At 38.5% G+C, this 17,123-nt stretch overlaps 3 protein-coding genes across 3 annotated transcripts; 2 read left to right on the top strand and 1 right to left on the bottom strand.

The window, feature by feature from the left end:
- Positions 1-2,977: 2,977 nt before the first annotated feature.
- LOC107177360 (uncharacterized) lies at positions 2,978-3,694 on the top strand. Its single transcript, XM_015531070.1, has one exon. It carries the CDS (start codon positions 2,978-2,980, stop codon positions 3,692-3,694), a length of 717 nt encoding a protein of 238 aa, XP_015386556.1.
- Positions 3,695-7,470: 3,776 nt separating this feature from the next.
- On the top strand, positions 7,471-11,975 carry LOC102630768 (dnaJ protein P58IPK homolog). Its single transcript, XM_006480551.4, has 9 exons — positions 7,471-7,788; positions 8,555-8,720; positions 9,419-9,620; positions 9,777-9,937; positions 10,018-10,111; positions 10,319-10,531; positions 10,654-10,734; positions 11,090-11,308; positions 11,418-11,975. Exons 1-9 carry the CDS (start codon positions 7,659-7,661, stop codon positions 11,604-11,606), a joined length of 1,455 nt encoding a protein of 484 aa, XP_006480614.1. The 5' UTR covers positions 7,471-7,658; the 3' UTR covers positions 11,607-11,975.
- A 393-nt stretch (positions 11,976-12,368) lies between these two features.
- LOC102630453 (fasciclin-like arabinogalactan protein 11) lies at positions 12,369-13,352 on the bottom strand. Its single transcript, XM_006480550.4, has one exon. The coding sequence runs from the start codon at positions 13,262-13,264 to the stop codon at positions 12,530-12,532; it is 735 nt and encodes a 244-aa protein (XP_006480613.1). The 5' UTR covers positions 13,265-13,352; the 3' UTR covers positions 12,369-12,529.
- Positions 13,353-17,123: the final 3,771 nt, after the last annotated feature.

Here is a 17,123-nt window from a genome sequence, read left to right as displayed (position 1 = left end):
TCATAGATCATATGCAAAAACTTTCAAAGTTGGCTTGAGCGAAAGCAGTAGACTGATTCTAAAGATCAGCACACTGATTTGTTATAATTAAATTGACCAGGGAGTAATTAGCTAACTGGTTTACTCTAAGCAATTAATTTGTTTGTTTGAATCCTTCAATGGTAAATACACGTATCAACAAAGCAGTGAACAGGTTTGTTAGAGTGGTAAATTAATTTTGTGCAAATTTGGGTTTTATGTTCCTAACAGCTAGTTTCTGAAATTTCTATATAAACCCAACTCCAAATCTTGATATTTTAAAATATTCTTGAGTTTTTATTTGCTTATCCATATATATTCATGCATATCTGAGCTATCACTTTCTTATATATTCTTGTAAGGAATACATTTTTTTGTGAACTTGATTTCAATCTTTTAATTGAGTGATTGTAAGAATGAAAAACACTTGTGTGAAAAGATGTGAGATGTACACATCAAATTTGTGAAGGTTTATTGACACTTTTGAAGTCAATTATACTCATTTTTTAGTCCTTTAGATATAAGACTCGGTGTTAGTAGAATCTCCAATCTTGGATTGCTTTGAGGGGCAAATGTAGGCTTGCCTACCGAATCACTTAAAAATTATTGTGTTATTTTATCTACTCTTATCTCTTTAATTTACTTATTATGTTTGTTGTTGTATTGTGATAGTTGGTGTTACAAATTGTGGTTCTTATTGTTGGGAAAAATTTTTAAATCTCGTTTCACCACTTCTTGGGTTGTTTAGAATTTCAGATTGATTGTTTTCCCCCTACTCTCGCAAGAGAATTCTTGACAGCTTTTTTTTTTTTTTTTTTGGAGAGAGTACAATTGGTTTGTGTAACATTAAAATTTAAAAACATAAGAAGGATAACAGCGAAGATGTCGGAGTGCTATGAAAACGCTGAACTCCACGAAAACCCTAACCTACTAAAAGTATTTCCACCGCCGCTAAATGAAGATCGGTCCATTAAAAAGGCTCATTTTCGCAGCCATGGTACAGATGAGGATAATCCAACGCCGCTATCCTTCAAGGAAGTGCTGGTTCCCTCTAGCCAACACAGAAACGTTGATGATGCTGAGATGGAAGATGACTGGGACTTTGAACCTGGCGATGTGATGGTTGGAGAAGATGGCACTATGCCAACTATCGTTTTCTCGAAACAAGTCCATGATAAACTGACTAAACCTTGGCAGAATTCTGTGGTAGTGAAGTTATTGGGGAGAAACATTGGATATAAGGTGTTATGTAACCGACTAAAGGTAATGTGGCCGATGATTCATGATTTATCTGTGATTGACCTAGAGAACAATTATTATTTAGTTTGTCTCCACTCACCAGAGGATGCAGTCTATGCTTTAACCGAGGGGCCATAGGTGATTTTTGGACATTAGTTGACAGTGCAACCTTGGACATTATTTGATATTGCCTCAGCCACTGTTTGGATCCGCTTACCTGGCATGGCATTTCAATTATACGATAAGCGTGTGCTGAGGAAGGTCGGACAACTTGTGGGCACAATTATTATGATTGATTACCATACCAAATCACGGAAGAAGGGGAAGTTTGCGAGAATTGCTGTCCGTATTTCTCTTTCTCAGCCTTTGGTGTCTCAATTTAATTTAGATGGAAAAATTCAAAAGGTTGAATACGAAGGGCTGCCAATTATATGTTACCAGTGTGGTAAATATGGCCACACTAGCATTACGTGTCCTGAAAAACAAGCTGCGAATGGGGCTAGGGCCGAGTGGTCTGAGAGTTTTCCAACAGTTAATGTGACAGCTGATAAGGATGGTGTCTCAGCTATGGCGAATAACAGTAGTGAGAAATTTGGTCCTTGGATGATTGTGGCACGTAAAGGGAGACCTAAAGTAGTTGTGGACAAAGAGAATATCACCGATTCAGAGAGGAATCAGCGATTTAATTATAGTACTGCCTCCCATTTTGCTGCCTTAATTGATGAGCATGATACAAATACCGCTACAGAAATTGCTGTTCAGAACCACATCATTGTCCCACCCCAACAACCAGCTAAATCCATTGCTGATCACTTCCACACCCGAAGAAACCATCCTCTGAAAACCCTTAGCACCTTAAAGCCTCATAATCACCTATCCAAAGCTAAACAAGTGGCCAAATCACAGCTTCCATGACCTAAGCAACAGAATCCCAAACCATCTACATCCATGCATGCAAACTTACGTCCCAATGTTCCTACGGATCACTCCACCAATAATAATGTCTTATCCTGAATCCCTTAGGACATCCTCTTAGCTTGCCCGTTGAACATTCTTTCATCTTGACCACCCTGGATCCTCACAAACATATTGCCGTGACTTTTCCCATAACTAACTATGAGATTGTAGGTAATCCACCAGGCTACTCATGTGGGAAAGTGGCTGATAACTCGGAACAGCTACTCTACCCAAGGAAATTAGCTGATCCTCCCGATGGTGATCCTCAACTTGCAATTGGCTATAAAGAGAAAGATATTATGTCTGATGATGAAAATATTATTGTTAATGAAACCCCTGGCATGCATGGAGGAGGGGCTCTAGGGACTAGTATGTAAGGGTTTTATATTTTTAATGATATACAACATAATGTTTTGGAATTGCCAGGGAGCACTCTCGCTGGGATTTTGCAGGACTTTTAAGACTTTTGTCAGTAATTATAAACTGAATATGGTGGCTTTATTCGAGCCTCGCATTAGTAGATCAAAGGCTAATGGGTTCATTAAAAAAAGTGGCTTCCAGAGGTCTCACCGGGTGGAAGCTAAGGATCTTTCTAGTGGCATTTGGATTCTATGGGATGACATTTTTTAGGTTGAGTTTATCATCAATCATAATCAATTTATTCACTTTAAAATAATTTATTCGAATGGTTGTAGTTCTTAGGTCATGGCAGTTTATGCGAGTCCGATCCACATGGCAAGGAAAATTTTATGGTCTGAGTTAGATGAAGTTGCCAAGTCCGTGGATGATTGGTGGAGACTTCAATGCAATTAGAAGAGTTTCAGAAAAAAAAGGAAGGTCAGCCAGGATCAGTGGTATGTGTGACCTTTTGAATGGATGGTTCCATCGAAACCATCTTATGGAACCTGTATTTAAGGGTCCCAAATACACATGGTCAAGAGGCAATTTATCGAAAAGGTTGGATCGTGTGATTTGTAATGAAGAGTGGATGATGATGAACGATGAGGTAGAAGTTTTCCACCTCCCCAAATTAAATTCCGATCATAGACCGGTGATGGCTAATTGCAGGAAAAACAATTTCGCTCCTACGGGCGTGAAACCTTTTCGATTTTTGGCTCCCTGGCTGACCGACGAGAGGTTCCAACCCTTTGTGGAAAATAACTGGAGGTGCAGTTTGAACTACACTACTGCTGTTGCTGATTTTATCAACAAGCTGGGAAACTGGAATAAAGAGATCTTTGGCAATATTTTTAAAAGGAAAAAAGAGTTGCTGGCTAGAATTGGTGGCATTCAACTTTTTCTAGAGAAGCGTCACTCTAGGAGTTTAAGCAAGCTAGAGTCTAAGCTAAAGAGGGACCTTGAAAAAGTGTTAACTCAAGAGGAAGTGTTATGGTTCCAAAAATCTCGGAGAGAATGGATTGCCTGTGGGGATAGGAACACGACCTTTTTCCATCAAAAAGCTATCGAGAGACGCCGATGAAACAAAGTGGGTATGATAAAAAATGATGAGGGGCAATGGATCCATGACGAAGCTGATATTAAAGCCCATGCAGTTTCTTATTTTTGTAATTTGTACACAAAGGAGGGAGGTGTTCATGTTCAATACCCTTTTACTCTTGATTTCCCTTTAATTGATAATGCTGTTCTTAACAGTCCGATCAGAGGTGTTGATGATGCAGAGATTAGAGATACTGTCTTTAGCATGAGCCCAATGAAAGCCTCGGGAATAAATGGCCTTCATGCCATTTTCTTCCAGACTCAAAGGCACGTGGTGAGGTCCTCAGTTTGTCAGCTTATTAAAGATTTTTTCGCGGGAAAGTAATTGCCCAAGAAATTGAATCAAACTCTTCTTGTGCTGATTCCCAAGATCAATAATCCAGATTCTCTCAAATTATTTAGACCGATTAGTCTTTGAACAGTGGTGTACAAGACTATAACTAAAATGGTGGCTAATTGCCTCAAAACCATTCTGCCGCAAATCATTGGCCCTACTCAGACGAGTTTTGTTCTTGGGAGACATATAATAGAAAACGTCATTGTTGCCCAAGAAATTATCCACTCCATGAGGAACAAAGGGGGCAAAACTAATCAGATGGCTATCAAGGTTGATCTGGAAAAGGCGTATGATCGTTTGAGTTGGGATTTTATTCATGAGACCCTGAGGGAGATTGGGTTACCGATGGACTTGATTCGTATTATAATGGAGTGTATAACCTCAGTTTCGATGCAACTTTTATGGAATGGTGAGCTCACGGAAAGTTTTAGCCCATCTAGAGGAATCAGACAGGGGGACCCCTTATCCCCGTATATTTTTATCATGTGCATCGAGAGGCTAAGTCACGGTATCAATCAAGCAGTTGGGAACGGGCGTTGGAAACCAATCAGGCTTAATCGTGGAGGTATTCCTATTATGCATTTATTTTTCGCTGATGATCTTCTTCTTCTAGCGGAAGCTACTAGTGCGCAAGCTCAGGTGATTAATGAGGTCTTGGATACTTTTTGTGTAAGCTCTGGAGAGAAGGTGAGCAGATAAAAGACCCAAATTTTCTTCTCTCGAAATGTTCAGAAGGGCACAATCCGAGAGATAAAGACTACACTCGGATTTTCAGTTACAAAGAACCTTGGTAAATATCTTGGTTTGCCAATCCTTCACTCCCGAGTTACCAAGGCAACTTATCAAGGTATTCTAGATAAAGTACAACAGCGTTTATCAGGCTGGAATGCCAAGCATCTCTCTCTAGCGGGCAGGATAACTTTGGTACAATCGGTAATTCAAGCCCTCCCAGTTTATGCCATGCAATCAACAAAAATTACAGTTTCGGTTCTTACCAAAATTGAGCAAAGCTGTAAGCATTTTATCTGGAGTGGAAATGCAGATCAAAGAAAATTGAATCTCATCCGGTGGGACACTCTATACCAACCCAAGTCTTGTGGAAGCCTTGGTCTTAAAGATTTATCTCATATGAATATGGCTTTGCTGATGAAAATTGGGTGGGGTCTAGTCAACTCTCCTAACACTTTTTGGGTTCAGGTTCTAACGTCTAAGTACAAGGTTGATACCATGTGTCTCTCGGGTAGCTTACAAACGAGGAACGGGTCTTACTTGTGGCGTGCTGTGGGGAAAGTTTGGGATCATGTGCTGAAGGGAACTCATTGGGCTCTTGGGGATGGAAAAAGAGTGAAATTCTGGTGGGATTTATGGCTCAGTGAGGTTGATAACTTACAATCATATGCCCATAACCCAATCCCTGATCAGCTGATTAATCTGTGTGTGGCTGATTTTTCAGATAACAATGGCAACTGGAATTGGCATTTATTTGCTCATTTGCTTCCCAACCACATAATTCTAAAGATTGCTTCAGTTAAAGCTCCTTGTGCTTATAGTGGTAAGGATCAATGTTACTGGGCTTACTCTAATACAGGACACTTCACGGCAAAATCTGCATACCTTTCCTTGCACCAATTCAATAATGTGGCTGATAAATCTTTGTGGAATTTGGCTTGGAAATGGAAGGGACCTCAAAGTATCAGAACGTTTATTTAGCTTGCCATAAGCAATAGGCTAAAAACAAAGTCGGAGCTTCTTCGAAGGCACATTACTATGGATGCCACTTGTTGTAGTTGCGGCCATCATCTGGAAGATACCATTCATGTGTTGAGAGATTGTATCATTGCTCGACAGGTGTGGTTGAGATTGGTTCCTAATATTTTATGGAATAATTTTTTTGATTTGGAATTGACGAGTTGGATCCACTACAATCTCAAGAACGTGGGTTTGGTTAGGAGAGAGGAAAATTGGCCCTGTATTTTTGGTGTTGCTCTGTGGCGGATTTGGTATTGGAGAAATCAATTCATCCACAATGATGCAAACATAAGTGTTGCAAATATGGTGCTTGACATCACGCACCGTGCGGCCGAAATTAATGCTTCCATGGAGAATATCTGTAGACCAGGCCATGAAAGGATAATCAAATGGTTGAAATGGTTGGCCCCACCTTGGCCTTTTTTTAAGCTAAATACATATGGTGCTCGGAAAATTGCAGGAAATGCAAGTGCAGGTGGCCTCATTAGAAATTATTGCGGAGAATGGGTTCACGGCTTTGGTATGAATATTGGCCATTGTACTATTATTGGGGCGGAGCTTTGGGGTCTATTTCAAGGGTTGCAGCTGGCCTGGAATATTGGGATTAGACAATTACTTGTTGAAGTTGATAGTTGATGCATTACTGAGATCCAAGCCACAAAGTCCAATCATCCTAATGCTAACTCCTCTCTTATTCAGGGAATCAAAAGACTTCTTAACATGTAGTGGCAGGTATCTCTGTCACACAGCTATAGAGAAACAAATTTTGTAGCTGATTACCTTGCCAACCAAGCTCTTCTTTTGCCTCTTGGGGTCTATGTGTTTCCAACGCCTCCATCCGAAACTGAAGGGTGGCTGCTGCACGATATATCTGGGACTGCTTACCCACGAATGGTCATTGCTTAGTTTTTAACTTAGCCCTTTTTGTATAAAATAAAAAATTAAAAAACATAGAATATCCTATAGTTTTAAAATCTTTTTAGTTGAAAATATCAAGGAACTCAATATTTTTACATTTAAGTATTCAAAAGGAGAAAAATATGCATATTTAAATCTATTTAAATTTAGACAAATAAAATATTGTCACTTCCTTTATCACCTCATCATTCTCATTTTGTTGGTAATAAAGGGAAATTTATATAGGGGAATATCTTTTGCTAATTACAAATGGTGAGATGCCCAACCGTAACGAGTTTTTCAAAGACTATTGAGACTTGCCCAAGTATGCTGGTTTTCCTAGTTGAACTTGCAGCCACTTTATTTGTGCTCTTTTTGACCTTTCCCGTCTTCTCGATAAATCTTTCGAATTCCTATTTTTTTTATAAAAAAAAAAAGTAGTAAAAGGTGAATTTCAATTACACTGGCCTTCAGCATTACATATCCAGGCCCAATCTTATTGTCCACAAAGTTTCACAGGGGCTTCTTCCGACCCTCCAATTATGAGGGCTTGTTTGGGCCCATTTGATAAAGATGGTTTCCAACCTCTGAACCAAACAGCTCCAACTCGGACCAAACAAAGCGGGACCGTATTACCACATGGCCGCTGTTCATTGGCCGGACGATTACCGAACACGTGGAAAGACATCGGTCCGAACTCCACGTGTAAATTATCAATTGGTCTAGCGACGTGTACTTTTACATGAAATCTAATTACACACCCAACACACTTAACATTAACCAGACTCGATCGGATATTATAAAAACTCCTAAATTTATGAAACTCGATGCTATCAATCAAATTTAATCCTTTTCGTCTTCATCGTTCTCTCTCTCCGTTTCAATTTTTCAAATCGAAAAGTGTCGTTTCACGAACGTTCGACATGTCATACGTATTGTAACTTCTAGATAATTATTAGTGACGATGAATCTCTTGAGTTTGTTTTCTGTAATGGACACTGTGGCGTGGAGAGGGCTTGTTTATACATTGTTTATTCTTCACTTTGTGTTCGCTTGTCAGCTCCTTTTGTTACAGCCTCTTGTTTCCGCTTTTGGTAAATTTTTTTTTTTAACTCCGACTTCAATTTTTTTTTTCAATTTACTTTTCAAAATTAAAGCATTGTTTATTTCCTTATGGAATTAATTTGGTTGAAATTGGAATTACTTGCTTTGATCTATTGTTGCTGCGTAAAATTTTTGTTACTGATTAGAATCTATTGGGTGATAGTAGTAATTTGAGTGTCAATTTGGCTTTTTATATGTAATTTTTTTTTTTTTTGGCTTGGTTAGATTTAGTTGATCCTCAACTTTCAGAAACTATATAAAAATAAATAAATTTTCTAGATTTAGGGTGAATGCTAGTTAATGTTGTTAGTGGGAGTAGATTTTCGAGCTAGACTCAGTATATTCTTGTGCTGTATTATAAATGTATCTAGCTAGAGTCTAGACCCCCAGGTTGTAATTTATCAGTAGATTTAAATAATTTTTTTTTAAAAAAAAAAGTTATGGTAGTCAACGTTTCTAGTGTTTCCTAATTTGTATATGTGCATGACGTTCAGGCTATTTTGTGTTTTAAAGAAACATGTAATTGGGTTCATTCAGCTGATATTCCTTTGTGCTCGAATCTGTGCAAAGAAACAACTGTTTGTGTTTTGACATAGTTGTGAAATTTTAGCTTCTTCGTAGGTTAAATGGGTTTCTGAGAGTTGGATGTTATTGATTTGAATGTATTTGGTAGCTGGTTGGTTGCCTCCTTTTGTGGTACTTAGTCCGTTGAAGTTTTACGTTGCATATCTTATGTGGTTTACTTGAATTTTGTAGATGGAAAACCTAGTAATGCAGCTGAGTTGTTCGAGAGAGTTTCAAAAAGTATAAAGATGAAACATTACAGCGAGGCACTTGATGATCTCAATACTGCTATAGAGGCTGATCCTACTCTTTCTGAAGCCTATTTTCATCGTGGATCTGTTCTTCGCCAGTTGTGCAGGTTGTTTAGTAGTGAACATATATATATCCTTTCTATATTTTAGTATTTCATTTTTCATGTGCCGTTCAAGAGTAACTAAAGATTGTGAACTTTTTGAAAGTTTTTGAGGCATTGATGATCGGTTAAGTCCATCTTCTCTTGATTGTACTTTGTAGGAATCCCAATTCTCTGTCACACCCTTATTGTCCCTTGCAATTGACAAATGTCCCTTCTTTATCTTTTCGTTCACATGAATGTTTGTAAACTATGCCTGTGATCATTATGATCCATGCCAAGCAGATTGATGCCACTCCAGCATACATGAACTCAGAGCTTTAAATTGTCTTTGTAGGAGCATGATTTTGTTTTTCGAGTCGGAAATAGAGCATGATATTGGCCTATACATGTCTGAACTATGTTGATTAGAAAAGAATGGAACTAGGGCACTAGTACATGCCTAACAATCAGTATTGTTGAAGTTGGTTTCTCTAAAGTTGTAAGGACCAAAATGGCCTTTAGTTGTTCCTCTGACCCCAGCGATGAGTCTAATTCTAATCATATTCATTGATCTAATTGGAAATGGACGGTCATGGAAAGAAAATATGTATCATGTACAAATCATTTGAATATTAGAAAAGCCTGTGGAACATCCCTCTCTTTCCTCGTTCCTCCGACTTCTGATTGGAAACTTATATGATTCAGGTGCTTTTTCGATGTAGATATGAGGAATCTGAGAAGAACTACAGAAAGTTTCTGGAGTTAAAGCCAGGAAACTCAGTTGCAGAAAAAGAGCTCTCTCAGTTGCTACAGGCTCAGAGCACTTTCGATTCAGCTTTGAAGCTCTATGATTCAGGAGAATATACAAAACCCTTGGAATACATTGATAAAGTTGTACTTGTTTTTTCTCCCGCGTGTTCAAAGGTATCATATCCTTGTATTTGCTAACAAATTATTCTTAGATATATTTATGTTTGTCGTAATAGTTATTATTCCAGTGTCTTTTGGTAGATCCCTAGGGTTGGGATAAGTCGGAAAAGTTGAGCACTTGGAACGCTACTAATTTGATGCATGTTGCAGGCCAAACTCCTGAAAGTGAAGTTATTATTAGCAGCCAAAGATTATGCTAGTGCCATTTCTGAAACTGGATATCTGCTCAAAGAAGATGAGAATAATCTAGAGGCCTTGCTGCACCGAGGCCGTGCCTACTACTATTTAGCAGATCATGACGTGGCTCAAAGGTTGTTCAAGCTTATCATATTCTCAAGTTAATCTGTTTACAATTATAACTTTTTACTCATAAAAAATATGTTCTATTCAGGCATTTCCAGAAAGGTCTTCGCCTGGATCCCGAGCACAGTGAGCTGAAGAAAGCCTATTTTGCATTGAAAAATTTACTCAAGAAGACAAAAAGTGTAAGGCCACCAATAAATTCTTTGGTATTTTTTTTTTTTGGTTCTGTCATCTTTTTATTGAACTTTTCTGGGGCTTTAATGAAGTGGAACTACGCTTGGTGTTTTTCTCATCTGTGATCCTATTTAGGACTTAATATGGCAATTAACATGTGTGTATTATATATAATGTCTGACTACTTTACCTGAACTTGATTGTGTTTTATACAGGCAGAAGATAATGTAAGTAAGGGTAAGCTGCGGGTGGCAGTGGAGGACTTTAAGGCAGCTCTTGCACTGGACCCTAATCATACTGCACATAATGTGCATCTTTATCTCGGTTTGTGTAAGGTCTTGGTCAAGCTTGGCAGGGGTAAAGATGCTTTAAGTAGTTGCACTGAGGCACTTAACATTAATGAGGAGCTTATTGAAGCTTTAGTTCAGGTTTGTTGTGTCAATACATGAATTCTACTTATATTGCTTTGCCTTCCATCAGGACAAGGCCAATTTGTTTGGCTCCTTTTTCATATGACCATGTTCATGTTCTTCCTTCTTGACATTTTCAGAGGGGTGAAGCTAAACTTTTAACTGAGGACTGGGAAGGAGCTGTTGAGGACTTGAAATCAGCTGCTCAACAGTCACCTCAGGTTAGTCATAGTATAGTTTCATAAATTATTTGCCTGAAGATTACATTATGCTCCAAAAGAAATCATAGGATGCCAGTATAGTTCCTCAATCAGTAAACTTTGGCACATGTCAAGTCTTGTAACTTTACATTTATCCTTCTCAATTAGTTATTGATTAGATCACTTTTGATTACCTTATTGTCAGTATGCTAGTGAAGATCTTGAAGTCTTGTTAATAGGTGAATGCTGTTGACATTCTTGTAAACATGCCTAGTTTAGAGCTTATTGTTTATTATGTTAAAGCATTTGAGTATTATTTATAGAAATTTTTACCTATATCTGTATTTGTAAGACTTAAAATTTTCTATATCTGCAGGATATGAATATCCGAGAAGCATTGATGAGGGCCGAGAAAGCTTTGAAGATGAGCAAACGCAAGGACTGGTACAAGATTTTGGGAGTTTCCAAGACTGCATCAATATCAGAGATCAAGCGTGCCTACAAGAAGCTTGCTCTCCAGTGGCACCCAGATAAGAATGTCGATAATAGAGAAGAGGCAGAGAACAAATTCCGTGAAATTGCTGCAGCATATGAGGTTTGACTCTGGAACTAATTTATTTTTAACTTCAAACACTTTTTTTTTTTTCATGTTCTGCTGTTTTTGATGTCATACTTCTAATCAGCACTTGTATTGCCCCTTACAGGTTCTTGGAGATGATGATAAGCGTGCAAGATATGATAGAGGGGAGGATATTGAGGAGACAGGAATGGGTGGAGGTGGTTTCAACTATGGTGGTGGGGGACAGCAGTTCACTTTTCATTTTGAAGGAGGCTTTCCTGGCGGTTTTGGAGGTGGTGGTGGCTTTCCTGGTGGTTTTGGATTTAATTTTTGATTTCAGTGAAGCAAGGCTTATTCATTCACGAAAACTTTCAAGAGCAGAGTTGTTTCCATCAGCCGGGAGTGTACCAATTTGACTAATGCTGACTGGTAAATGGTGGTATATAGTTTAGGCCATCAAAGGAGGACTTGTTTATGGAAAAATCTCTATCTTTACAAAGTTTTACTCCGTTGATATCTTAATTCCTGGATTTTCTTTAGTTGATTTAAGGAAATTGTTAGCCCTTTTCAGTTAGTTATATATATTGCATGTACTCCCTTAGTTATCAATATGCCTGGACCCCAACTGACCAAAAATTCAATTCAAATTGTTTGAATTCTTCAACATAAAGAATAAAGTTATCCAGATTTTTACTATGACGAAGTTAAATGGTTGCATATACAATGTTATCATTTGCAAGTAACTACCTCTGTGTATGCCTGCGATCGCAAACTTAACAGATTTAGCAAATAAAAGGTTATATCAGATCAAAATGGTGAAACTAGTAAATTGGCCAGGATTTTTACAGTGGCAACTGTAATTTTGTTTCCCCCTTTAATATGCTGAAGAGTTTTTGGTTACTTGCAGCAGAACTAGTTTCTGGGTTTGTTAGACTTTAATTTATGTTCATACAGGATTTCGTCAGTATCGCCTCACCTTGTAACCCCAACTGTTAAGACCAGAGAAGCTAATTCATAAAAACATGGAATTATCGAATTAGAAGACTGGGGGAAGAAAAGGATGGGAAGTCTTTTTCTCTTGAGATGGGAAGTCTTTTTCTCTTGACTAACTTCTGATGATGATTCAATTATTTGAAAGAATAAAGATTTCCATCCAAACTTTAAACAGGATAATACAAAGATCTGATCATCAACAAATACAAAATATCAGCATCAACCAAAATACCAAACAAAATCTTTAGCATCCCAGAAACATAACTATAACAAAGAAACAGCCGCAAAAGCTGAAATTGCAGAGGATGCCATTGTGAGTGCAAGATGGTTCAAACTCAAGGCTCGAGAAGTATCAACTGAGGCGTCAGTGGAAGACCCTTTTGGAGTTGCAGCAACTGGGACATCCTTTTCTGGCGTCGAAGGTGCTGGAGCTGGTGCTTGTGATCCGAAAAGGTCCAGTGGAAGTAGCACCTGATCAACCTGATACACAGCTAAATTGCTTCCACTAAATACAGTGTTAGCCACTGTTGCTTCGTTAACCCCAGTTGTTAAGTTCACTTGATTCCCTGAGGTTGTGACATTAAGCGGGAACTCACCATCATTGCTATTTCCAGCCTGAGTACGCAGAGGATTGCTAGCAGTTTGGAATTGTGATGTGGACATTGAAGTAGGGAGAATATGGAACTGCACAAGCTGGACCTTTTGCTGATCACTCAGTGAGTTGATTGTGCCTGATTTTAGATTAGCAAAAGCATTATCTGTTGGTGCAAATACTGTAAGGCCCTGGTTTGAGTTATTGAGCTGTGTGTTAATTTGGTCATCTTGCTGGGTGTTTTCGAGCAGGCGAATGAAGGAAGTAAATTGGCCACCCTTTTCAAGGATTGCAGTGATGTTTGGCGGGCCTGATAGTGCTGCAGCAGGCACTTGAGCAGAAGTTTTTATGCAATGAAGAAGGGAAACAAGAAGAAGAAAGAACATGAAGCAAAATGGCTTTGTCATTATGTTAGCACGCTTCTTTTATTAAGACTGTAGCCTGGACTATTCTTTTCAGCTGGTGATGAAGAGGAGCATTCAAGGTAGCATATATATTGACTGAAATCAGATGGAAAAGATTGTAAAAGTTAGGTGAAATGGTCCTATTTATGGTGGGGAGGAACTCTCAGTATGGGTATCTTTCTTTGCAAGGAAGATAATTCAAAAAAGAGAAAGAAAGATTGTATTCCAAGGCAGGGAAGTAACAGCCAAACAATGCAGTTGATTAATGAAGTTTGTCATGTGGCATATGCTTTTGCTTGTTTCTGGGGACAGCTTAATTTAAGATGAAAACTTTAAGTTCAAGTTGTGAATAGGAGTACCGGTCTATAATTATAATTATGACGACCATGATGTGGACCAATGCTTTGCTGGTCTCTAATTTTCGATACATCAAACAAAGCTTCAAACAAATTATAACCCAGCACTTTTTATTAAAAGCAATTCTTGTGAGAACGATTCCATAATGAGCAGAAAATAGATGGATCTTCGGCTTATAAGAGTATGTGGATCTACGGTGTCATTATGAATAGTTCGTGACTATAAAGTTAAGCCATTCTCGTAATAATAATATTACTACTCTTTATACAATTTTATTATTACTACAATTAGAAGTTCAGCGGGACTAATATTGATCAGCACTATAATAATGAGAGCAAATTGAAAATTGGTTATGAAATCAACGGAAGCTACTCCAAATAAATAAGAAATTTATGCTTAATACATATACCACCATAGGTTCTTCCCACAAGTTGGATAAGGGTTGCGAGAGTGCTCATTTCATAAAAATGGACAATTTTATCTTCAGATTTCATCTCCTCACCTCTATTCCTACTATTTCATGGGTTTATTATTGGATACTCACTTTAATTAGAAGGCTAGTCCTTTTAGTTGGGAATCTGAATGTGGCTTTATAGTTCGGATGTGGTGGACTCAATGTCAAACAAATTAGGTGGGACCAGTGTGGCTCTCCAACGGTAGGGATTTCTCAAGGTAGGGATTGTGTTAGGAAATTGGTGGGTGAAGCAGGACCGCAGTTAAAGTAAAATTGAAAGAAAATAAAGAAGAAGCACAATAGAGGACACCAAAAATTACGTGGTTTGGCTTTTAGCCTACATCCACGGGCGAAAACAAAAAGAAAATATTTCACTAGTGATATGAAGATTACAAGAATTATAATATTTTGGCTCACTTCCCAGAACCTCAATACACCCAATCTCTCACTCACCAGACTCACAAGAGCTTTATAATTTTAAGCTTTACAAAACTCTCTGGTTTTCTCTCTCACAGTATCAGAGAAGAATTGAAGAGCAGAGTGAAGCCTCTATTTATAGGCTTTATTCCCTCTTCCTTTTCTATTTATTTAAATATTTTATTATTCTTTTCTCTCAACCACCTTTGAATTTCAAAGTTTCTTTATTCTTCTTCATTCTTCTTCAAACGTTTGCAGCTGCCAAAGTCTTCTTTCTTCCTCAACAATTTCGGCATTTTCAATCTTCAAAGCCATGTGGCACCAATCTTCAAAGCCATGTGCCACCAATCTTGTTTATTCAAAGCTTCTAGATGCAGCCAATTTTGACATTCTCCCACTTGGAGATTAAATTGAAAAACAATCAATCTCCACACCATCATTTCTGATTCGCCATAATCATGTTGCCTACATTTCTGCTAGGCCACAAGAGGATCTACTCCAGACAAACTTATCAGTATTTATCAGCTTGGTCAAAACATCTGCTAGGTTCTCCTTCATATGGATTTTCTGTAAATCCACACTTCCATCTTCCACTACTTCTCGAACGAAGTGATACTAAACTCCTATATGCTTTGTCCTGGAATGAAAGGCTGGATTCCTTGCAATGTGCAAGGCACTTTGATTGTCACAAAACACAGGAATTTTCTGTTGTTTGTGGTCGAGCTCCTCCAATAATCTTTGTATCCAAATAGTTTCCTTGCAAGCTTGTGTAGCTGCCATGTATTCTGCTTCTATTGTAGATAATGCAACAACGGTTTGCAATTTCGAAACCCAGCTTATAGCTGCTCCCGCAAGTGTAAACACATAACCAGTAGTGGATTTCCTTTTATCAATGTCTCCTACAAAATTTGAATCCACATAGCCCTTGACAGTAAACTCTGATCCTCCATAACATAATGCAACATCTGAGGTTCCTCTGATGTATCTCAGAATCCTCTTCACAGCTATCCAATGCTCTCCACCAAGATTCGCCATGTATCGACTGACTGCTCCCACTGCTTGTGCAATGTCAGGTCTTGTACATATCATAGCAAATATTAAACTTCCCACTACTAATGCATACGGTATTCGAGACATCTCCTTCCTCTCTACTTCATTGCTAGGACACATACTTGAGGATAATTTGAAATTAACAGGAAGTGGGGTAGAAATTGACTTACAATCTTGCATGTTTAAGTGCTGCAAGATTTTTTTCAAGTAATTCTTCTATGAAAGCCAAATCTTCATGTTATTTCTGTCTCGGTGAATCTGCATCCCTAGAATCTTATTTGCTGGTCCCAAGTCCTTCATTTCAAACTCCCTAGCCAACTGTGCCTTCAATTCTTGGATTCGATCTTTGTTGGGGCCTGCTACCAACATGTCATCCACATACAACAGCAAAATGATGAAATCATTATCTTCAAACCTCTTGTAATATGCACAATGGTCTGAACTGAGTCTGTTGTATCCAAGACTCATAATGAAGGAATCAAATATCTTATACCAACACCTCGGCGCCTGTTTGAGATCGTATAGAGATTTGTTCAACCTGCAAACTAAGTTCTCCTTTCCTGTTTCTACAAAACCTTCTGGTTGGGGCATATATATTTCTTCTTCAAGTGCTCCATGAAGAAATGCAGTTTTCACATCCAACTGCTCAAGATGTAAATCAAATGTAGCACACATCGCCAAGACTACTCTGACTGTTGTGAGTCGAACCACCGGAGAAAATATCTCATTGAAGTCAATACCTTCTTTCTGAGCATATCATTTCACCACCAATCTCGCACGATACCGCTCCACTTGGTCATTGCCATCACGTTTGATCTTGTGACCCATTTGTTTCCAATGGCTTTTCTACCACGTGGTAATGGTACAAGTTCCTATGTCTTGTTCTTGTGTAGAGCTTCAATTTCTTCCTGCATTGCTGTCATCCACAAAGCAACATCTGAGCTGTTTAAAGCTTTATGGAAAGTTGAAGGCTCTTCATCGTCTGTTAGAAGACAGTACGCAACATTGATTTCTGTGACATACTCCGAATGCCACGTTGGCGGTCGTCTCTCACGAGTTGACCGACGAACTTCTGGAGCCTCGGACTCGACTGGTTCTTGTTCCTCGTGCTCTGGTGCTGCTTCAGAAGAATCTGAATCTTCTGGATTATTTTCCACATATACCGGTATAGTCTCAAACTTTTTTTTTACCCTGCTATCATCCTCATCTCTTCTTTGCAGTTGATCTTCAATAAAGATAACATCTCTGCTGATGACGATCTTGTGGGCAGTGGGGTCCCACAGACGATACCCCTTTACTCCATCAGCATACCCTAAGAAAATACATTTTCTAGACTTTGCATCCAACTTTATTTTTTCTTGGGCATTGTACATCACGTACACAGGACATTCAAATGCATATATGTAAGAATAATCAGCTAGCTTTCCAGTCCACATCTTCATCGCTGTCTTCAGCCCAATAGCTGTAGATGGCGATTGATTTACTATATAACAAGCAGTTTTGGCTGCTTCTGCCCAGAATGAATTGGGTAGACCAGTAGTCTTCAACATAGCTCTTATTCTTTCTGTAAGAGTTCTGTTGATC

The sequence above is a fragment of the Citrus sinensis genome, chromosome 6, assembly GCF_022201045.2.
Source record: "Citrus sinensis cultivar Valencia sweet orange chromosome 6, DVS_A1.0, whole genome shotgun sequence".
NCBI classification, from domain to species: domain Eukaryota; kingdom Viridiplantae; phylum Streptophyta; class Magnoliopsida; order Sapindales; family Rutaceae; genus Citrus; species Citrus sinensis.
Note: the sequence above shows the minus strand (reverse complement) of the source record. Positions and strands in the feature narration are given on the sequence as shown.